The 23,311-nt window shown below is 37.7% G+C and overlaps 1 protein-coding gene and 2 long non-coding RNA genes across 4 annotated transcripts in view; 1 reads left to right on the top strand and 2 right to left on the bottom strand.

Moving 5' to 3' along the window:
* Positions 1–15,159, top strand: part of LOC139969544 (uncharacterized) — a 35,015-nt gene extending 19,856 nt beyond the window's left edge. The window contains exon 3 of the long non-coding RNA XR_011793747.1: positions 14,055–15,159. This is a non-coding gene — a long non-coding RNA (uncharacterized lncRNA). The remainder of the gene's footprint in view (positions 1–14,054) is intronic.
* On the bottom strand, positions 3,758–9,581 carry LOC139969545 (uncharacterized). The gene is made up of 3 exons (XR_011793748.1): positions 9,327–9,581; positions 6,505–6,602; positions 3,758–6,067 (listed from the first exon to the last, which is right to left on the bottom strand). It is a non-coding gene; the product is annotated as an uncharacterized lncRNA (long non-coding RNA).
* A 3,982-nt stretch (positions 15,160–19,141) lies between the features above and the next one.
* The window catches only part of LOC139969526 (uncharacterized), a 28,478-nt gene continuing 24,308 nt past the window's right edge, over positions 19,142–23,311 (bottom strand). For both annotated transcript variants that reach the window (XM_071974580.1, XM_071974581.1), the window contains one exon: positions 19,142–22,539. In XM_071974580.1, the coding sequence (XP_071830681.1) occupies positions 22,483–22,539 (57 nt within the window). In that variant the 3' untranslated portion in view covers positions 19,142–22,482. The remainder of the gene's footprint in view (positions 22,540–23,311) is intronic.

Here is a 23,311-nt window from a genome sequence, read left to right as displayed (position 1 = left end):
ACCCTAATTTTACCGCGGTAAACTATGGTAAATGTGTAGTAAATGTGTGTTAAAATTGTGGTAAAATAAACTGCTGTACATTTACCGCAGTTTTACCATGGTATTACCGCGGTAAAAGTATGGTAAAAGTGCGGTACATTTACTGCGGTAAATTTACCACAGTTTTACCATGGTATTACCGCGTTAAAAGTGCGGTACATTTACTACGGTATACCACAGTGTTACCATGGTATTACCGCGGTAAAAGTGCGGTGCATTTACTACGGTAAATTTACCACAGTTTTACCATGGTATTACCGCGTTGAAAGTAGGGTAAAAGTGTGGTACATTTATACCACAGTTAATTAGCATGGTATTACCGCGGTTCGTCAGCTTTCTCATGTGTGAAACCTCCATGGATTTTATGAATTTACCGATACGGCGTTACACAGTTTATGTAACCACAACACTCTTCTCATCAATTGAAAATGTCTTCTCCCGAATCTTCCGATTCCGAGGAAATAGGACTTCACCTCTCAGGCCTTTCGTAAGCTCTGACGAAAATTATTTTCTTCAGGAAGAAGAGGAGGAAATAGTTTTCGAGGGTGATGAAGATAATATCGGTGTTTTTCCCTATCTTTTGAGCCCCGTGCAGAAGAATTGTAAAACGATCCTGATGGCCGAGACGCGTCGCTGCCGATCGATGTCCCCGAGCAGAACGTTTGGACGACCCTGAAACGAAACTGGTCGGTTGAGCATAAACAAAACCACCGTTTTCAAGACCATCATATGATTTAAATTATTTCGAATGTCGGTAATCCGGCTACTGAACTTTGTAGCGAAGCTTCTAGAATTTTGTGTCTTACAGTGCAAGGAAAATGTGACATTCTGTACAGTGCAACCCTATAGTACTATAGAGTAGTGGTAACATGGGGTCTAGACCTAACTTAAAGGCTTGCGAGTCACTTCGCCCAACAACCATTTCGCCCAACTGCCATTTCGCCCAACCAGCCTGGTCATTTCGCCCAACCGCGTTGGTCATTTCGCCCAACCAGCATGGTCAGTTCGCCCAACCGTGTTGGTCATTTCGCCCAACCGTGTTGGTCATTTCGCCCAACCGTGTTGGTCATTTCGCCCAACCGTGTTGGTCATTTCGCCCAACCTTATTTTTACTAATATTCAGTCAGAATAATATTACTTTTTCTATTCCACCAGTTCAATTTGATTTATTTTGGGTAAGGTTACTTCGTAATAGGTAAATAAAGTGAGGTCCGCTCGATATCGATCGGAGTCTGAGCAGTTATTTCGGGTATAATGGGAGGATTACACTACTTTAGGCGTTTACGCATACAATGGAAGTTATATTATTATACAAACAAAGGGGAACCGTTGTGGAATAATATAACCGTTTCTATTTCACTAGTTCAATTTGATTCGGTGACGTGGAACTCGGTGGACGGCACTTCGTTGGGTGTTGGCTGAGAGATGCAGAGAGATGCCATACTAACTTCGGCGATTTGGAGCTGAAGTCTGATAGAGTTGAATCTTGGTGTGAACTGATGTTCGGAACAGATTGTACTGTGCCCAACTCAAACGAGGGCAGGGCTTTTATCCATCCTTTGGGTTTATCCCATGTGATTGACAGGCTGATGTCAATAATTGATGTTATTGCATTTGTGAGTCAGTAATCCGCAGTTATTGTTTTGGTCAGCCAAGCGTTAATCCGGTCAACCAGACGTTTATCGGAGGCCTATTGTTTGTGGTTTTTTAATCCACACCTATTGTTCTGCTTGATGACTTCGGTCAAGGTTTATCAAGTCCGCCAGGCATTAATCAAGGGTATTGTTCACAGCAGTTATGTGTTTATCTAGTTCTACATAGTGTTAATCTAATGTTATACAAACACAGGGGAATCGGTCTTCATAAAAACCTATCAAACCTAACCCCTAAAATACTGGTCCATCCTACTGACTAACAATTCCGGAACGTTAAGTGAAAAAAAATATATATATAAAACCCGTCCGTAATATTTATCAATGTAACCACATATGTAATCACATATGTAGGCCTAATCAATTTAACCACGACTTCAAGTTTCCTTAATACTCGGTTCGTATCCCGTAACGTTAACAATTCCCGACCGTTTACTATCAAACCTATCAAACCTAACCCCTAAAACACTGATCCATCCTCAAGATTCCTTAATATTCGGTTCGTATTCTGTAACGTTTCCTTACTAAAGTTATACAAAGAAAAGGACTTCAAGTTTCCTTAATATTCCTTAATATTCGAACGTTTACTATCAAACCTAACCCCCAACACACTGATCGGTCCTCAAGTTTCCTTAATATTCGGTTCGTATCCTGTAACTTTAACAATTCCCGAACGTTTACTTTTCAAGTATCATATTTAATCAAGGTTGGGCGAAATGACCAGGCTGGTTGGGCGAAATGACCAGGCTGGTTGGGCGAAATGACCAGGCTGGTTGGGCGAAATGACCAGGCTGGTTGGGCGAAATGACCAGGCTGGTTGGGCGAAATGGTAAGGTTGGGCGAAATGGCAGTTGGGCGAAATGGTTGTTGGGCGAAGTGTCCTGCTTCCACTTCAAGACGGTTGTATAACAGGCTAGCCCGTGTAATTGTATCATCCAACTGTTACGTAAAATCACAACACAACGCCAGTTTTACCACAAAAGAAACTTTCAGATCTAGTACTGATTGTTCTAAAACCGACTGGCTTTAAGTTTTGTGCAAAATATTAGGTAACCAAAAAAAACGTCATTTGCTGTATGAAGGAGGGCTAGGCTATGGTCATAACAAGTAATTTGGCAACAGTATAGTCAGGGAGTTGTTATGGAACAACTCCCTGGTATAGGCCTACAGGTACTCGTTACGTTGTGTATGTGTAGTGTTTTGAGCGAGTCGTGTTCAAATTCTTCAATTTATGTCATCTTTTGGACAAGCTTGCAGTAGAAATCCGTCTTTACTTGTGGTGGAGCAACCTAATACCACATATCAGCTCGGCATATTTAACAGTTACGAGATAAATTTTCGTAAAAACAAAACACCAAATCTCAATTACTACGGAGCACTGTGTTCTCAGACGTTTAAAGGGGCTATACAATGAATCCAGCCAAGCAATTTATGTCAGGCGCCCTCTATTTTTCTCCAACTTCTGATTCTGTCTGATTAAGGGTTGTACCATTGTGTGTGTGTGTGTGGGGGGGGGGGGGGAGCTAAGGCAGTGAAAAGTACTGTTTCACCTCAGTCATAGTAGAATGACTGTGGAATGCTGTATAGCCCTAGATGTTTATGTTATTGGAGAATGTCGAGGGAGTTGTTATATGTTCTACTTGGAATGACCTGTTACAATTTGTAGTCTCGGACATGTGGGTAATTTTTACACACATTGAATTTGTCTGAATTGTGAGCAAACAAATTCATAAATTTTTGGGTCGGCCAAGTGCATGATGTGATGCTGATTTATATTTTTAGTTATTTTCACTGATGTAATACATAGAGGTAACTCAACATGACATATGTATGGGTGTAATATTCTTCACCTTGAAGATACATATTTTGTTGGGACATGCGTTCCCCTCCAAAGATCAACAATTCCGCTTTTGACAAAAGTGTGACACAGAAGCAGATTTTTCAGATTAGGGTATGGGGGTGGGGGGGGGGGTTGGTGGGGATGGGGCAGGCCCATATTAGCTACAAAATGGAAAAATTTAGAAAAACAAAAAGGTAAAAAGAAACAAAGGAGATCTAACAAGTGGTTCAAAACTTTACCTTTTTAATTTCAAATTGATGATTTAGGGGCCAAGGCTGGGGTGCTTACCAAGTACCCCTGGCAACCAGTCCGGCACTAATAATTGGTACAATTTTCCTACCATATTTTGTCAGAGTATAGCCTACTGCAGGAGCAGTGTAATGAGATTGACTGGCCAGATCTGACTGAAACTTTCTTTCTATTGTGAAACCTTGCGATGGATCCATTGTGGGAGAGGGAATTGGGTTTAATGCCTCCCCTAATCCCCTTATTAATTCGATTCTGTGAACATTTTACAATAACGACAAGGCTGATATTAGGGTGTGATTGAATTAACAACTTGCCATACATTTTTTGTAGGCATATGTTGCAAACAATATCCATAAATCATATATTATTTTGGATAAGTGATCTTATAATTTAGTGAACTTTTAAGAATGCATATATATGGCAACACCAATGTGAGTCTTTGTGAGCAAATTCATCACATCAGCCATACAGAAAATAACTCCCTCCTATTATTTATGACAATTTTATAGAGTGGACATCATTTTACAAAAACATTTCATTTTATATAGTCTAATTTTAGAGTATTCCTGTACATATCATGCCTCTGAAGTATTCATTAAAACAGTGTCACAGCAGAGACCTTAATTGTACACAAAAACAACCCGTACTTATGGCTCGTAAGTAACTACTGTTCATGTCCTGATACACATGTTAGGAATACAAAGTACTTATTACTGTTGCACGGTTGTGGGAGAGTAGTTGCTGTATCCAATCATTGAGTGCGGTTTTTAATACGTGACTGTAAAATGAAGTCGTATCAAGTAATTTTTGCTATAAGCAGGTCTACTGATATACCCGAACATGGCCTTTCTTCGTTATCTTCATGACGAATTGGAGTCATTTAAAGAGAGGTGTAACTGTAATCAAGAGGTACTGTACCTAGTTACTGTACTAGCTATGAGTATTGGCTGACAATAATTGCTAAATAATATTATAGTGGTTGCAATAATTTTGCTAGTTTTACATGCTAATTTATATTTGAGGTTAGGGTTTCAAGAGCCCCTTCATAACATTCATTTAGAACTCGAGAACCAAGCACCTCATATCAAGACATTTGCTTCCTACATTAAACAAACGTTCATTTTCGGTCATTAATAATGGACCTGAAGCTTTGAATCTGGCATTGGTCCAAAGATATGACCTACTGATACTGGGACACAGGACATGTAATAGTACCTACAGGTACACTGCACATAGTTCTTTTATTTACTGGAAAGCCGTCAGAACTGGACGTTACAATAGTGTAGTCATCCCATTCTGTGCAGTTTGGTGCATAAGGAACATGTTTCCATCAGAGGATTGTCACTACACAGGAATTAAAGTTGGCATATTTTAGAAAAACATATTCAAATTAAAAAACATTATGTTTTTCAATGCATATCATGGATTGTAAGATAACTTTCTTTGAGGGTACGGAAAGAACCAGGTATTGTTTAAGGAAAAGACAATACATGCTAGATATGTTTATTTTGACATATGTAGGCCTTTATAAATTGACCTATAGAGACTACACTTCTCAATATCATATGCATGAACAACTTTGAAAAACAAAGGATAGGTAGTTGTGGAAAGTAGGGTAGTTTTTCTTCCAAAGCAACTATCCATACCTCGCCGATATGTCCACAAAAACTGCCTCACGTGTCTCACTTTCACCAGAAATGTACTATACGCACAATTTCAGAAGTTTTATACCATTTTGGTGACTTCAGTTGGTGAGATTAAATTTTATGGGCATCAATCACGAAGTTTGATGTTTGCTTGCAGTATTTTATCTCCTGTGAAATTAAAGAGCTTACATCCATAACAGTTGGTCTAATGCAAGCTGTAATAACGAATGGGATAAAAAAAATTGCAAATTATAGTACGGTTTTGAATGTTCTTTTGTCAAACATTGTACCATCTTTTAACTGCCAATAATAATTTTACTTCCACTGTTTAATGTTTGATTAATCATATCATATATTTGTGGAAATGAGCTTAAGAATCTACAACCATTGATTATGTGTAAACCCACTCTTATATTGGCTCTGTTAAGTCTTCAACTGTTGGCTTATGGACGGTGGACACTCTTGGTATAATTTTTTGGTTCATCAAGTAGGGTTTTTCAAGCCTGTTTGGATGAACATAGATTAACTACCAGAACTTTCACGATGTTCTCCAGAAATGCAGAATGTATCCATAGGTTTTAGGCTCTTTCACAGGTACCGGATGCCATTGTTTGGTGGCTGTGGAGTACTTCACCTTGACTCTGAAAAGAAATCATAAGAGGTCGTTGTGATTTGCATATTCCTTTGTGCACCTCCAGATAATCAACTCACAGGGTATTTTAACAAATATCTTCATATGTAGCTATAAGGCTGCTGTCAATTAAATCTTGATTGTTTTCACTATGAAATACTACCTAGAAACAATTAACATCATCAAAAGGAGTGTAGAACTGTATGTTCATGTACTAGGTGAATACCTTGAAAGTGTTTCAATTTAGTTATGCATTTAACCTCTGGTATAAGACATAAACGAATCCACAAACCACCAATTGCATCTATGGTAATAATGTAAATATTCTGTTGTGAAGTGAGTCAGAAGTGTGCCTAAAAGGTATCATTTGAAATGGGTTGTACATCTAATGCCATTCACTACACATATAAATAAGCATATAATGAGGGCATAGACAGAAACACTTACTCATCATTCCCATCTCCATCTTTTTTGGAACGGTTTCTGTGAAAGTTGAAATCGATGGCTGCCAAGTACTTTCTCCTAACATACAGTATCCAACGTAGCTGTGATAAAGAATGAAAAAGTTGGGGTCATATGTTAATTATGAAGTTTGTAATGCAAACTTTTATCAGGGTTTCTTTGCCAGAATATATTTTATAGTAATATTTACCTTTTCAGTAATCATGTTTGCAAGTAGTTGTCTTACCATGTACACAAATACACACACACAACATTTCCATCAAATTCTTGGCCTTTTGGCAAGAATTCAACAATTATTCACAGACCGTCATGAGCCATTATTCTAAAAAATGATATGTCAGCTGGCAGGGTAGTTGAAGGATGTCCATGCAACCCACTGTTGCCATGACAGGGCTTTTAGGTTTCGGCATGGGGCATTAAGGAACCATGGTGCAATGCTACTTCTGCATGTATTGTCCTGACTCTCTAAATTCACTCTGATAAAGGGCCACATAGGCTGGATGTCCAGGAAGTTACTCACCATCCCATATAATATATATTTCTCCTTAAGGAGAGGAACGACTTCCAGGTGTCAACATGGGCTATTCATTGTAATCAGCTAATGAGCTAACATAACTTGATACTGCTAACAAGAGACTATTGTAACTCTATGTACTGAAGGTAGTTTATATATAGGATGACTTCCTGTCAATGCTCTCAACGCAGATGTTGTAGAAGGTGAAGTGGAGATGAAGGGCAAAACTGGATTTGAATACACTTTGTATTACTTGCAAATATTACAACAATGACAGAAGGGTATTCCATGCAAATAGAACAAATCTAATCCTCCTTCACTTCTTGTTGTAACAGTGCATGCATTGGTAAACAGTAAACACTGAATAGTACAGAACTTGGTGGATTCAAATTTGGCCAAGTATAATTTGTTCCATTGGAAAGTATGCATGTAGCATTAGCATTGATAGATTTTATGAGAAGTTTGCATCTCTGAAGCATAGATCTACTGAAAACAAATACAAAAAAAAAAAATGCTGACGAAAACATGGCACAAAGAATGTTGCATACCATAGGCTATATAGTGCAGACTAAATTAAGTAGTACCAAAACAGAATGTGACTTTCTACAGTATCTTACAGTCAGGTTTCACTGACCTTAGAATGAAGCTTAGCCTAGCTATATACCAAGTGAAGCAAAATAACTAGATCAATAAAGGAAACTAGGAAAGTGAATGTGGTGGAAGTACAGCCTATACCTACCTTGCTATGCATGCATAGGACAAACAGGAAATTAGTTCAGTTGGCCTTTCAACCAAGTTAATAGTATCGTCAACTATCCTAGAAGTTCGTGCACATGTATGTTAAATTATTCTATAATGTCCATTGTAATATACTAGCCTAACCATTTTGCAATCTGATACTTATTCTCCACCATTATGAACACTTTTAAAGTTTGCTTAAATTGCGAAAATTCTGCTAAAAACTTTCTTGTTGCTTACTTATTATTTCATAAGCTACACTTATACTTATAGGCAGAATCATATGCTGGGAGTTAACCACAAAATGTCCATTCTTTGGAACATTGTTTTGTTGGGTCTTTTTGCTGATTTTAGGGTGTTAGTCGCCTGGGGAGTAGGAGAAGGCAAGAAAACACCATCTACTTTCCATTAGTTTTGTACAGAAGGTGCTTATATCTAAGGGTGAGTAGTAGTGCTGAATTGAGTTTGGTCATACTGTACTTCCTGCATTTTCAGCAAGCAATGTGTCAATTATATAACAATCATAATTTCTGAATTTTCAGTGGGCCATGAGTCAATTATACATCAATGATCAATCAGAAAGGGTAAAAAAGAAGTCACGTTAGTAATAAAGTAAGGCCTGTCCTTAGTCACCTACAGACTACTACTAGTCTATGTTCCCTAACTACATGCACCCAAATGTTTGCTCCTAGCTAGGAAGACATATATATTTTAACCACATGTACCTGCATCCTTTTCCTTCAAAATGATGACTCCTGATGTAAATATTATTTTGTAAAACTTGAAAATTATCCACTTTCTTTACGCTTCAATAAAGCATGTGGGCCAGGCATTAACTTTTTTTCAAAGTAAGCAAAACCAACAGAAAATAAAGATTGCTACCTAGTACTTTGATCTGTGATATGCTGTCTGTCATAGATCTGTGATATTGGGAAGGCCTATCAAATGTTCGTATAATGAGTAGGTCGACATCAATTTATTTATCTTCTTGTGGAGTTTTGGAGGACGCAAAATACCATGAACGAAATCAGGTATCTTTGCCACTTGTAGAAATGTAAGGCTAACAGTGATGTTAACTGCACTAATAAACACAGGTAATATTTTGTAAGAAATTTTGGCAGGTAAGAAGTTGGAGACACGAAAGTCATTTGAAACTAGGCTAGATAAAAGATTCGCGCAGTAACAGTTAAATTGATTCCATAGCTGCACAAAATTAGGTTAGTAAGGAGTAGCCTAATAATACTATATTCCTATCGAACTCCGAGTCCTTGTTGAATACCCTAGCTGACCGTGGTGGCTGCAATTCACGATCGTCTAGACTAGATACAACTACATTAGGCCCATATCTGATATTCAGGCCAAGCCTTTGGCTATAGGCCTAGTCACAGTATTACAGATACTTTTACCATGTGTCCTGTCAGTGACACTAACTAAGATTACCTGAATATAACTTGTAAGGCCTAACTAACGTTACAGGCCTAGCCCACAGTGCTTGTAGCTAGGCCATCAACATCCTTACCGTAGTTGAATCGGTAATGAAAGTTATTTGACTTACCTAGGCCTAAGCTACTTCAACTCCGGTATAGCAACCACCGACCTCCTCCAGCGTTTTCCAGTTTTCAAAAGAATCTACCAGAGAGATTTTGCCGTCTTGTTTCAATTCATTCTCCTAGTCCTACGTTGCTTTGTAGAGCTAGACACAATTTCGATGTGTATTTCGAGTAGACTGTGTCCCGGCCCTGTATATGCACCTAGACCAAGGTATTTGTGTATAAGTATAATAGTGAAGCTAATTACGGCCGTGTACGTACGAGCGTATGGCAAGCCGTTTTAACATTTACCTCGCAATTAGACTTAAGTCGAATACATTTCACTTAAGTGGAATACATTCACTTAAGTGAAATGTATTCCACTTAAGTGGAATTCAATTTCACTTAAGTGGAATTCAATTTCACTTAAGAAGAAATGGACATTTTCTATTTCACTTAAGTGGAAATGCATTCCACTTAAGTGGAATTGTATTTCACTTAAGTGGAATACATTTCCACTTAAGTGGAATTGTATTCCACTTAAGCTAAATAGCCCATCTATTTCACTTAAGTGGAATACAATTCCACTTAAGTGGAATGCATTTCCACTTAAGTGAAATACAATTCCACTTAAGTGGAATGCATTTCCACTTAAGTGGAATTGTATTCCACTTAAGTAGAATACAATTTCACTTAAGTGGAATAACATCTTTTGGGCGTCAATTTCACTTAAGTGGAATTCTATTCTGCTTAAGTAAAATACAATTCCACTTAAGTGGAAATGTTGATATGTGGCTTACATATAAATACAATTTAGGGTAATGTTCGTCGTAACGCATTCAATTGCTCATCACATATGATGATTTAGTCGATCCTCGTTGCACGTGTACATCATGGCTACGGCTAATCATTCACATCTAACATTGCTGGAATGCGATCAAATAATTGTTGTTGTTAGAGACACAATTCGAAGTGTTGTTTCCTCACTTACACAGGGGAACAATCAGTATGATGCACAACAGAGGCGACTTACATCTTGTTGAAGTAACATAGGCAGAATTCGTAACTTTTTAGATAGTGAAACTTTTGACGAAATAAAAGATTCCATCCAAAACCCCAAATCCACAAAAAGTAAAACGTTTTCTTGCCCTTGTCAATGCGTTTTCGGCTGTAGCTCCAACCACTTATAATGTATTTGCCATGGCTTTATTTTGGCAATGGTATTCGTCAGGTACCAGGTCAGGTACGTACGTACACACCTTGCACGGATGTTAAGTGCCAGCTGGATCCCGATGGACAGCCGATATTCATTGTGCACATATCGACACCACGTACGTACGTACACGTATCGCGGCAAGTTGTTTATAATGGCGCGCAAAGGCATGGGCAAAGTTTGGCGGTAAATGTACTAGCCAATCACATTCCACTTAAGTGGAATAGACTAGCCAATCACATTCCACTTAAGTGAAATAGACTATCCAATCACATTTCACTTAAGTGGAATGCATTTCCACTTAAGTGGAATTGTATTCCACTTAAGTGAAATAGACAGGACATTCCACTTAAGTGGAATTGTATTCCACTTAAGTAGAATACAATTCCACTTAAGTGAAATGCTTTTCCACTTAAGTGGAATACAATTCCACTTAAGTGGAATGCAATTCCACTTAAGTGAAATAGAATTTAGCTTAAGTAAAATGCAGTGACAAGTTGATGAATTCAGCTTAAGTAAAATACAATTAAGCTTAAGTGGAATGGTATTCCACTTAAGTGAAATAGAATTCCACTTAAGTTAAATAGTATTCTGCTTAAGTGAAATTGAATTCCACTTAAGTGAAATGTATTCGACTTAAGTCGAATTGCGAGGTAAATGTTAAAACGGCTTGCCATACGAGCGGGGAGTTGTTACACACAATTCCCTAGTATAGTACGTACGAGCGTTACGACTCGGCAATCTAGCTAGCGCTGTATATGTGAACAGTGTACTCGGCTTCATACAGTACTGTAGATCAGTGTGTATATATATATTGTACATACTGCGTGTATACTACTGTATCATGTAGATCAGTATCTGTCTACATTGTTTACAGTACTGGGAGTCGAGTTTCAGTGTGTTGCCATAGGGATGATTTGCACACGGCATTTCGCTCCCATCAAGCGATGCTTCTCTCGGATTCATTGTATAGACCCTTTAAGAATGTAAACATAGCATCTCGGGAGTGAGCTGCGTTCCTCGACTGACGTCACGCCGCATTACCGTAAAATCAACAATTTTTAGAAAGTTTTTATTACCCTCGAATTTTTGGTCGTTTATTCCTAAAGGATGCAAGCTTCGGTTGACACAAATTGCGTATCATTGGAAAGCTACGAGTGTACAGAATAAGATGATAAAGATTTTTTTCCATTTCATAACCTCTTTAAAACTTGTTTGTTGGAATTCTAGATGGTAAGCAGGGATATGCTCCCGTAGCTGAGGATAGGCTTTATTTTGGTTTTATAGATACAAGGAGTAGCAGGAATTTGAAACTATTTAATAGAGAAGAGTGTCGGCATGGTTGTGAAGTCAAAGCAGCGACTTACTGATTTCTGCTGAATTAACAGAAGTTTGAGAAAATCGGATTATTTTAATCCGTCTTGGATATTTTAATCCGATTCCGTCGTAATTGCAAAGGAATTGTTTTGGTTTATATGGAACTGCAAATCGTTTCTGATGTTTAAACCGAATGGTGCCGTGGTCTTTAAGTTAAGTTCCCAGAAATTTTCCTTTCCTAGATTTATCTGTCCAAGAATCATTTTGGTCAATGGCAATAACACACAAATTCTCAATTGAATGATTTTGGAGATTGAAGTGATTTAATTGCAACAGGTTGGTTGATCTTTTTTTGTTTTGATCGCCGATCTATGTTGTGTCATTCTCATTCTTGGAGTGTTTTTTTTTTACTCTCCAACGTATTGCAAGTTGCAAATTTTTGGATAGGCAGTTTATTTTATACGGAATTTGGAACGTGCGTTTGGTTTGGTTGCTCTGAAAGGCCCCAGTCGAATCGACAAGTAAGCACGTTTTGCAATTTTGTGTACATGGTGATGATTTGTTGTGGTGGTAACGTTAGTAAGACAGAAAGGGATCGTGTTGACAACATCATCAAAAAAGCTGAAATATTAGTAGGGGGTCTCAGTCTGCTGTTGATTTTGTCTACCAGTGTCTCCTACAGAACTTCATCTGGCAATTGTAAAGAAATATAATTTGAAACCAAATAAGGGCAATATATGGCGCATATAAAGCAACTCTTTATTTACTGCTAATTATCTGGCCATTAATTACATTTCCTGTTTGATCCAGCAGCAGGTATTTTTCTTTTTCTTGTTTCACTTTACCCACAGTATGTCCAAACCTTTACAAATAATAAACTAATATTAAAAAAGGGTCTTCTGTTCAGACGATTATTGAGGCGATATGACCGTCAGAACAAAAATACATGGCTAAGAGAATAAAATATCCTGGCATGATAAGATGCTCCACGAATAATTTGGCACTTAAAAGCTTGCTTCATGACAAAATGCCCATCACTCTGCCGTCTCTATGCTGTCTTCAGTCTCTGCAAGGTCTGCGCGTCCTTTTCATCGACACAATTTTCAAAACAATGACGAAGACATAAAGTTGGGATTACTTTATTCCCAGCACATTCCAAACCCAATTGTGTACATAACTTTTTTTGTGACACATAGTTTTATTTATGACTCACAATGCTTCCAACTAGAAAGAGATTTCAAAATCACTTCAAATTGTGTCTGAAAAAACCCATCTCCAGACAATTAGACCAAAAAAATGCAGGGCTTAATTGGAGGTAAAGATCAACTTAACTTGGACTTAAGAATGTGCAGTTTTGGCCTCAAACATATCGCTCAAAAAGCTCCTTGCTATTACCTAATCCGACTGCTATGGTCATTAAATGACCGCTTCACACATAGGCTACTTCATCTAATCTGAACTTGCCGCATAGTCATAAATGTAAGATTAGAGACAAGCCACCATGATAAATATAGCATTGAACAGCATGGACAGTCAAGTAGAGAAAACAGTTGTTGCAACATCAAACAATACTAGGCAAAGACATGTTGATATACATTGAATTATGCATGTATAACATGACCGCGGGTTACCGTATTATGAACTTAAGAAGTGGGATAACATCTGTATCTTGAAGACCCTGGTATCCAAACGTTGTTTTGCTTGGTGATCGCAATTTTCCGGCACCGTGATCCTCTTGGCGACCCTCCGGTGGAGGATGTTGAGCCCTTGGAATTAGTGGGGAGGGGCGGGGTATCCCCCTGCCTTGTGAGAAATATTTTAATAGCACTAAGGGTGCTGAGTTGCAGAATTGAATTTGGAACATCGGCGTTGGGGCCTTGAAACGAACGACCCGTTTGTTGCCTCGGACGAAAAAAAGCACCCTTCGCGGCCACGGAGAAAAGCGGCACCTTCAACACCTCTACCTGACCGTCGGCCCCTTCGATGTTTCGGACCGAGTGGCGAGCCAAGCAGTTTCGACCCGGTATGCTCGTTAAGGCCAATTCGTCCCCGTGGGGGAACGTAAGTTCTCCCCAGACCCAGGATGCTCTAAAGTGCGGAGTTTGAAACAAAAACAATAATTTTCACAATCGTTCTATTGAATCATAATGATCGCTTTCTCGAATGTAATTGATGAATATGTGGCATGCAGCCTATAATAACATTCATGTTTTCGTTCAAACAGGTGTCCCGGGCGGTTCAGGTGGTCCGTTTACTGTCCTAGGCATTATAATCTGCATAGTAGTAGTCCTATGTTGTTGTTGCTGTTGCTGTGCTGCTTGTGACGGCGATGGTAAATCAGGAAGATCCTCTGGCCGGACTCAGAATGCAGTTGTCATCACCGAAGTTACCGCTTTGGTCATTGATTAATAACTCAAGTTGTATCATGTTGTATCTTTTAGGGGAGGGGTTGTGGATGGCCGGGTAGGATGTGGAAGTTCACCTCAATTTTGAAAATAACCTCACCTTACAGAAATGACACCATCAAAGGTCTGGGACTGAAGTGGCCGATTCGGGATTTAAGTAGTGGAGTTATCTTCAGACTTGGTGGGAGGCTAATATACCTTGCTTCATGCGTAATTTGAGGAGATAATTGGTTTAATATTGAACGTGTTAAATCCTTGAAAATATCGATATTTACGTCGTTTAGCCTAATAGTATGGGATTATTTTAGAGGGTACTACCAGGGAGTTCCATAACAACTCCATGGTATAGTACTGGCTTGATATGTTCTTTTTTGGGTTAGTAAATTCAACTGTTTAAGGGATATGAAGAGAATAAAAAAACGGATATTATTCATGTGTAGCCTACTTACTCCTCAAACTTACTATGTTGAACTTTATGTTAAGGTTCTGACTTCATAAAACGTGGAGAGAATTGTGGAGAGAAAACGTTGCTTGAAACTGCAATTTTGCAACTACCTTTGCTGTAGAGTTCAATTGTGTACGGATATAAAGTATGACTAATGTGTAATGCCAATTTTTCAGGATGTTCTAAATGCTAGCCACTTCAAATGTATTAACCACCGGAATGTAGTACCTGGCAACTTTCACTCTCTACAAGGTCAAGCAACAGTGCAAAGTTTGTCCTGGAGTAAAATTTCCTACTAAAATTCGTTTTTTATTAATACATGCACATTTTTGTTAATGAATAGAACCCTCATTCCTCTCATGAAAAAAGTGCCGTATTGTCATTTAAAAGCTAGTGACCTTTTCGGTGTGAAATTAAGAAAATGTAATGAATTAGAAAGTGCTTTTCTATTCTGGAATTAAAATAAATAGTAATTGAGACGTTCCATTTTGTTGAAAATTATTCCATTATCCAACATAAACATGTAGAGAATCTCTTCAAGATATCAGTAATGATTTCCTCATAATTTTTGACATGGCTAATGTAGAATAGACTAAACTATATTTTTTACCATAAACAACATTAATGGTATATGGTAACAGATTTGGTGATTACACAAAAGCCTTAGTTATACTGGCTGGAGTGCGTATATTAACGCATCTAATCAGTGGCGTAGGAAGGTACTTTTGAGTGGGGGGGGGGGGCTGAAGACTGATGGCCAGCCTGGGGGAGGGGTCTAAGGGGAGGGGGTGTCCCCCTCCCCTTTGGAATTTTTTGCATTTCCAGGTGGCCTCAGATGCAATTTGGTGCAATATAGCACACTTCAACACCCACTCCATTTTGTAAACTTAATTTTGTATTTTCACCTGGCCTTAGATGCAATTTGGTGCTCCAAATGAGATTTTTTCTCATTTGGAAATGAAAAAGGGGTTTTCTGACTTGCGAACCGGGGGGGGGGCGGAATGATACTTCCGCCCCTCCACATTTTTCACTAAGGGGGCTGGCGCCCCCCAGCCCCCCGGTTCCTACGCCCTTGCATCTAATGATGCTAAATTTCTAGGATTGTCTATTGATTCACAATTAAACTGGCAAAAACATGCTTCAATCATCAGCAAAAAGGTTGTATATGCAAGTAATACAACTAGAAGGATGTAACAATTTTTACCTAAACTCACTTTAACTGGCAATGTATATAATGCACTTGTTTTGCACAGCATCCTCGCGTGGAGTAATGCCCACATGTCAACACTTGATAGCTTTATACAAGATCCAGAAATTGACTGTTAGATATATTTGTGATGCTTCATATATCTCACATTCTGCGCCCCTTTTCAACACTTTACAGTTGCTTAGTACACCTAATTAGCTCTATAAATATATATTATGATTTTTTCTCTTTAAATCATTCTGATTAAATGGCAGAAATAAACGAATTGAAACGAATTGTCCCACTGCTCTTCGAAGTTTTTGCTAACGTCGGAAAAATCGCGTGACAATACTGCAACAAAAGAGTACTTTGTTCTTTCAATTGCTTCCGAGAGAACAATTTACATTGCCACTGTACAGGAAGCTACCGCACTATATACGTATAATTTCATAACCCCAATGGTTGCCATGAGACACGTTATTGATGAGGTCAAATAAATAAAGCCTATTGTTACTGAGACCTGTATTTGACTGTTACGGCATTGTTACTACAAACGTTAATGCAGATCAACTTAACTGCATTCTCCCTGTATTTGACTGTAACGCACTGTTACTTCAGATATACGTAATTGCGTGATCCCTGTTTTTTTACTGTGACTGCTTTGTAACTGCAAACGATAATGCAAATCAACTTGACTGCATCGTTACTGCATTATTACCATAACGGCATTATTACTACAAACATTACTGCAGATAATTGTAACTCTATTCTCCCTGTATTCGACTGCATGTAACTGCATTGTTACTGCACTAGGCTTGTTACTGTAACGGCATTGTTACTTTAAACATTTCTGCAGATAAACGTAACTGCATTCGCCCTGTATTTTTACTGTGACTGATTTGCTACTGCAAACTTTAATGCAGATCAACTTAACTGCATTGCTACTGCATTATTACTGTAACGACATCTGTTACTGCAAACTTAACATGCAGATAAACGTAACTGCGTTCTCCCTGTGTTGACTGTAAATACATTATTACTGTAACGGCATTGTTACTCCAAACATTACTGCAGATAAACGTAACTGAATTCTCCCGGTTTTTTTTTTACTGTGACTGCTTTGTTACTGCAAACATTACTGCAGATAAGCGTAACTGCATTGTCATGGCATTATTACTCTAACCGCATTTGTTACTACAAACATTACTGCAGATAAACGTAACTGCATTATCCTTGTATGTGACTGTAACTGCATTGTTACTGCACTAGGCTTATTACTGTAACGGCATTTGTTACTACAAACATTACTACAGATAAACGTAACTGCATTATCCCTGTATTTTTACTGTGACTGCTTGTTCCTACAAACATTACTGCAGATAAACGTAACTACATTATCCTTGTATTTGACTGTAACGGCATTGTTACTACAAACATTACTACAGATAAACGTAACTGCATTATCCCTGTTTTTACTGTGACTGCTTTGTTCCTACAAACATTACTGCAGATAAACGTAACGACATTATCCTTGTATTTGATTGTAACTGCATTACTACTGCACTAGGCTTATTACTGTAACGGCATTGTTACTACAAACATTACTGCAGATAAACGTAACTGAATTCTCCCTGCATTTTTACTGTGACTGCTTTGTTACTGCAAACATTACTACAGATAAACGTAACTGCATTGTCACTGCATTATTACTGTAACCGCATTGTTACTACAAACATTACTGCAGATAAATGTAACTGCATTCTCACTGTATTTGACTGTAACTGTGACTGTAACTGCATTGTTACTGCACTAGGCTTACTATTGTAACGGCATTTGTTACTACAAACATTACTACAGATAAATGAACTGCATTATCCCTGTATTTTTTACAGAAACTGCTTTGTTCCTACAAAAATTACTGCAGATAAACGTAACTGCATTGTCACTGCATTATTACTGTGACTGCTTTGTTACTACAGACATTACTGCAGATAAATGTAACTGCATTATCCCTGTATTTGACTGTAACTGCATTGCTACTACACTAGGCTTATTACTGAAACGGCATTGTTACTATAAACATTTCTGCAGATAACAGTAACTGAATTCTCCCTGTACTTTTACTGTGACTGCTTTGTTACTGCAAACGTTAATGTAGATCAACGTAACTGCATTGTTACTGCATTATTACTTTAACGGCATTGTTACTACAAACGTTTCTGCAGATAAACGTAACTGCATTGTTACTGCATTATTACCGTGACTTGCATTGTTACTGAAATATTACTACACCGTTACTACAACTAGGTAGACGTAACTGCATTGTTACTGTATCCTGATTGTATCTGCTTTGTTGGTGCATTTTCGGGAACCAAACCTACTTAGATTGAAAGCAGGGGATGTACACCCTACATGCACCCTCCCCCGTAACTTTGCTATATATTTGCGTTTGGGTGGGAATGATAAAGGGTTGTAGACAGGGGCATAGCCAACCTTCGTGGTGTGAGGGACAAAGGCAATTGGTGCAAAATGGTGCTATAACTTCCATCATCTCAACTACATTTGTGCATATGACTTTGCGTGGGTGTGTTATAGAAGCCATTTTGGAAGTAGGGCTAAATGTTGGGGAGGGGAAGGTGCATGTGTTTCCATTCTCCCAATGTTTGTGGTCTTGTATGCAATTAACGATATTAATTATTGTCAAAATAGTGCACATTGAAAGGTATACGGGCGTATCTCATATCTCTACTCATTGACCCATGCAAATGGAGATGTTGCGTTTTTACTGAAGACGACAATTACGTTACATACGACGTATGACATGTTTGATGATAAGTGTCATTTACTGGAGCAATGTTTACTTGTTCAGAGAAATTTCGTCGTAAGCTTAGTATGGCTAGTGGGGAATCTTATTGAGAAGCAGATAATACCATGCTATAAAAACAAGTATAGCATTTCTAGCATCATAAATATCACAGCTGTTTATTCTTCCTTTGCAATTTATTTCTCGCCGTCCCAGTGGCGTCGTATAGACATCTCACCACTTGTTTCAAATATCTCTAAGAGAAACCACGCACTGTTCTGATGGAATAGCATGACACTATCCCAGCTTTAGGTCAGGTAGAAATGAATGCTTATAAAGGGGAACATTCTGCAAAACAAACACTCCGAGTTTGATATAAATATGTGTCATCATCTACTTTATTACTGACACGGGTTTTTTTTTAACCATTCAATCACTCAACAATGAAGAAATATAACAAGTAGGTTCTGTATATACTTCATTAATGTTGACACAAGACAACATTAAAACATCCATCTATTGATCCATCTTCACCATCCTTTTGTCAACCCATCCCTCCTTACTTTCTTCTTCCAAAACGTTTACAGACTGAATATATTCAGCCTGTTATTTGTGGTTTTTCTAATTGTTACTAATGAAAGATAAAAGTATTTACTATAATTAAACACTCTAGACTTACAAAACATTAATCTTCTTCAAGTATTCAAAAAACAACTACATGATAGGTATAAGTAAGATTCCTTCCAGCTGAGAACTTAACTTAACTATTAAGTTTCCAGTTGTAGCTTTCGTTTTATTTTACCAGTTCACGAGATGAAACAAAAAAAATTATGACACAAATTCATGATCTGTTATTTATATCGTTTACATCTAACAGTGGAGACAGACAGTGTGAGATACAGAGGTCTATTGCATTCTAGGTAGTAAAGGTACCGAAGCCAATAAGTACTCGTACCGCGGATCATACATTCAATTTCAACAGCGTTGACGAGAGGTGCATTATTCCTCCTCTAGCTCAAACTTGTTAAGATAGGTCAGCTTGGCTGTAATAAATGTTGAGTTATTATGTAAGAGCGCCGCCTCTGACAATAAAGCCTCTTGCATTCATGTCGGCTTCTTGTATGTGCAACTATGGGGCGCCGTCACATTCATTTGTCACATACGGCGCCCCATAGCCCACACCAAATCTCTTGCTACATGTGTTATCTTGCATCAAGGCCATATTGACAAGGTCAGTCCATTGCTATGATCCACATGTGTTCTACTGTAACACTTGGTTATAGTTAACAGTGAGTGATTTCACAGCAAAGAACGTCAATTAGTAAGGTCCATATATTGAATGTTTTCTCCAAAAAAGTCCCATTTTTTCAACAAAAGGGATATTCTCAAACAAACCAACTTCTTGCAGCATTTTTCATAAATTTCATGTGATGTTCGCGAGTTCCTGCTTGCGGGAAGATCACATGTACATACATACATACATGTTAAACCCCAGACAAAGTCTGCAATTCCAAAGTGTTGTAGTTAGAGACATTCTTCAATATGATAACATCAAACACAAATTAATTCCCTTGTCTGCATTTAACACAAAGTACTGATCTAAACCGACCAAATATAAATACAATTTGTACATGTCACATATTTACCAGCACACAAGTGACTTCAAATTGTTTCTAAATATAACTTCCAAACAGAGGAATGAGACATTTCACTTTACTCTCGTCTAACTTTCTATCATTGAACAAAGCTCTCCAGACCCTATATTTGCCAAGGACAGGTTAAAAGATCTTAGTATGGTAAGAACTTTTGATCACCTGTTTAATTATATGACTTTCAGGAAAACCTGTTGGTTGATTTTTCTGTAATTACTTCATAAACAAAATCACTTTTATTTTCCTATCACTGGAATTGTAATCAAGATAAGTGTGAAATCTCAACATAACTATATTCCAAAAAGTAGGAAGGGGATGTATTTCACCAGTATGTTACTTCCGTCTGCCTTATATTTCAGTGAACAAGCTCATTGGAATCTGTATCTGCTAACCATAGAGACTTGAAAATCTCAGCATATTTAAGAATCGTCTGATGATCGGCTAAATATTCAAAATGATGAGTTTGGGGGAAATATAAACAATACATATCTCTGTAATAATTTTTCTGAACAGAACAGTGATTAAATTTTCAAACTCGTCATGTGTTTTAAATCTTAAAGATGTAATATAGTCAAGATAAGTACACCTGGAAATATACCCCATTCAACTTTTCAACATACTCCTCTAAACTGAAAAGATAACCCTCTTTTAACTTATTATGAAAAAAGGGGGACATGTTTAGCACACATGAAAATATCCACAAGGAAAGTGTATTGAAAAACATTCAACATAAAACTCCAAATTGCTATGATCCAGTTTAGGAAGCAAAAAATCACCACATTAAAAATAATAATAATAATATGAAATACACACTACTTTTTCACAAATTTCAACAAAACATTTTGTCCAAATTTCTAATTCCTGTTGATGAAAACCTTAGATACCCAATGCTTGTTGAATACCACATTCCTAGCAGCCTACTCAACAGAGGTCTGCAAATTAACCAATGCTACTCCACTGCAATGTCCAATTGTGCGCTGCTCTACACCGCGATGGAGTATTACTGCTAAGATAGTAACTGTAACGTACTAAAAAAAATGCCTCGCAGCTTTTACGGTGTGTCCTATTTCCAGAACAACCCAATTATCCAAACCTTTGTTTGCCAAATATCCATAGGAAATCTACTTGTTTGTTAAAACGTATGGAAAAGGAATGTGTTCTTTTGTTCATGGAAAGGCCCCCTTTTTTTTGTTAAGACATACCCTAAACTTTACGCAGAACTGTTATGACACGGCGTCCAAGAGTGGTCAGTCGTGAATATTTTCACTCTACAGATGATCCAAAGTGACCCACCCATAGGTGTTACGTTGAGACCGTCAAGGATTAAAAATGTGATCTGAAACAGTCGTCGCAATTTTGACCGTCAAACATAGCCGCCGCAGTTTGTCAATCGGTGTTGCGGTCAACAAGGTCTGGAGACATGCAAACATGATTACACGCCATCAAACTTCGATTAAGCCCTTAACTTGACTAAGACTTCTATCCCGCTAAACCATGACTTTTCTCCACAACCGACATCCCACTTTTTTTTCTCCTCTATCTTGGACAGTTTCGTGGCATTGCAAAAGACCTTGCCTTCATTCCAAATTACAAAACTCAAAGCCAAAGTAAATATATGGTAAACTCCACTAAAAAAAAAACTATAGTTCACAATGAAACACACTTGGAAAGACATTCAGAAAATATGAAAACTAATGGAAGAGTGGAATTGTATTGATAGAAACGGAGACACATTGAATTATTAAGATTCGTGGCCAGCTTTCTGGAACCATTTGGTTTATATTCAAATCCAGAATTTGTATAAATAAGTCTAAAACGACGAAAATATAAAGATGAATCAAATCGGACATTTGGAAGCAGCGTCGCGGGAGGCTCTTGCAGTCTTCCACTTCTTGCCTTGTCGTGATATATGTTTCGAGGGGAATCCTTCTCCTCTCAGTTTAAATAATATCATAGTTTATTTATACTAAGGTTTACCAATAAAGTAAGAAATTAAATTAGACTGGTTTGCCTTGTAAAGGTTCTCTTTAAAGTACTTTGCTGGTTCATTGTTGTTGAGTAATGGTAGCAATCATCATGTTTTTTTTGCTTTCACCGAAATTTGACTGCGGAACCTCCTCCAGGGTTTATTTTGTTTGTTTAACACCTTCATTGCGATTTTTCACTGGTAATTTGTTCGAAATTGAGCATTGTAGGGGGGTGTTTCTCCAGGTGTACCCTACAAAAAAATAAAAAGCATGAATAACATCAACATTGGAAGCAGACACAGTGGTTAATTAATGCTTTTTAAGGACTTCACAAAGGAAGATGCTATTTCATTAATGTCTTCTCGTCTTTAAAGTTGGTTCGATAAGTAATATATCTTTCCAAGGAGTAAAAACATCTGCCAAGCTGCCAGTGTTAGAAACAAATATTTCAATGACTTTTGTGTTTTTGAATTTGATTGTCAAAACCTTGAAGGAGAAGCAAACACAACTGTGTGATAAACAGCAACTGCAAGCATCTCAGGAAAACCTTTGAATTTGTTTCCATTTCATAGAAATCAGGGTGTAAACTGATTTGTTAGGGGGTCTCCATCTTGTGATGTCATAGCTTCATCAGGTTGTGGAAGCTCACATTTTTTTAATTTTTTTAAACAATTTCATATTTTCAGAGAGGATGTAAAACAGTGTCGACATTGACATCTAAACCAGTGATAAATCCTCAACTACTTTAGATTCAACATTTGCAAGACCCACCTCTATTGTGACAGCTAAAGAACACTACCACAAATTTAACCATATCTGGGACTCTAATAATATACATATTTCGACTTGTTCAAGTCTGTAGATTTGCCCAAGTCTCCAGTCTTCTGTGTTAATTGAGCATATCATTAAACTTGGCTCCCAATAGGAATTCAGAGTTTTTGCTTAGGTCACATGTTTTGAGGAACTGTTTCATCATAAATATCTCTATCACACAGACAAATGTATGAGGTTTGCTTGCTTCTC

The sequence above is a fragment of the Apostichopus japonicus genome, chromosome 7 (genome assembly GCF_037975245.1).
Source record: "Apostichopus japonicus isolate 1M-3 chromosome 7, ASM3797524v1, whole genome shotgun sequence".
NCBI lineage: Eukaryota > Metazoa > Echinodermata > Holothuroidea > Aspidochirotida > Stichopodidae > Apostichopus > Apostichopus japonicus.
The sequence above is the reverse complement of the archived record's forward strand: the minus strand, read 5'-3'. Positions and strand labels throughout refer to the sequence as shown.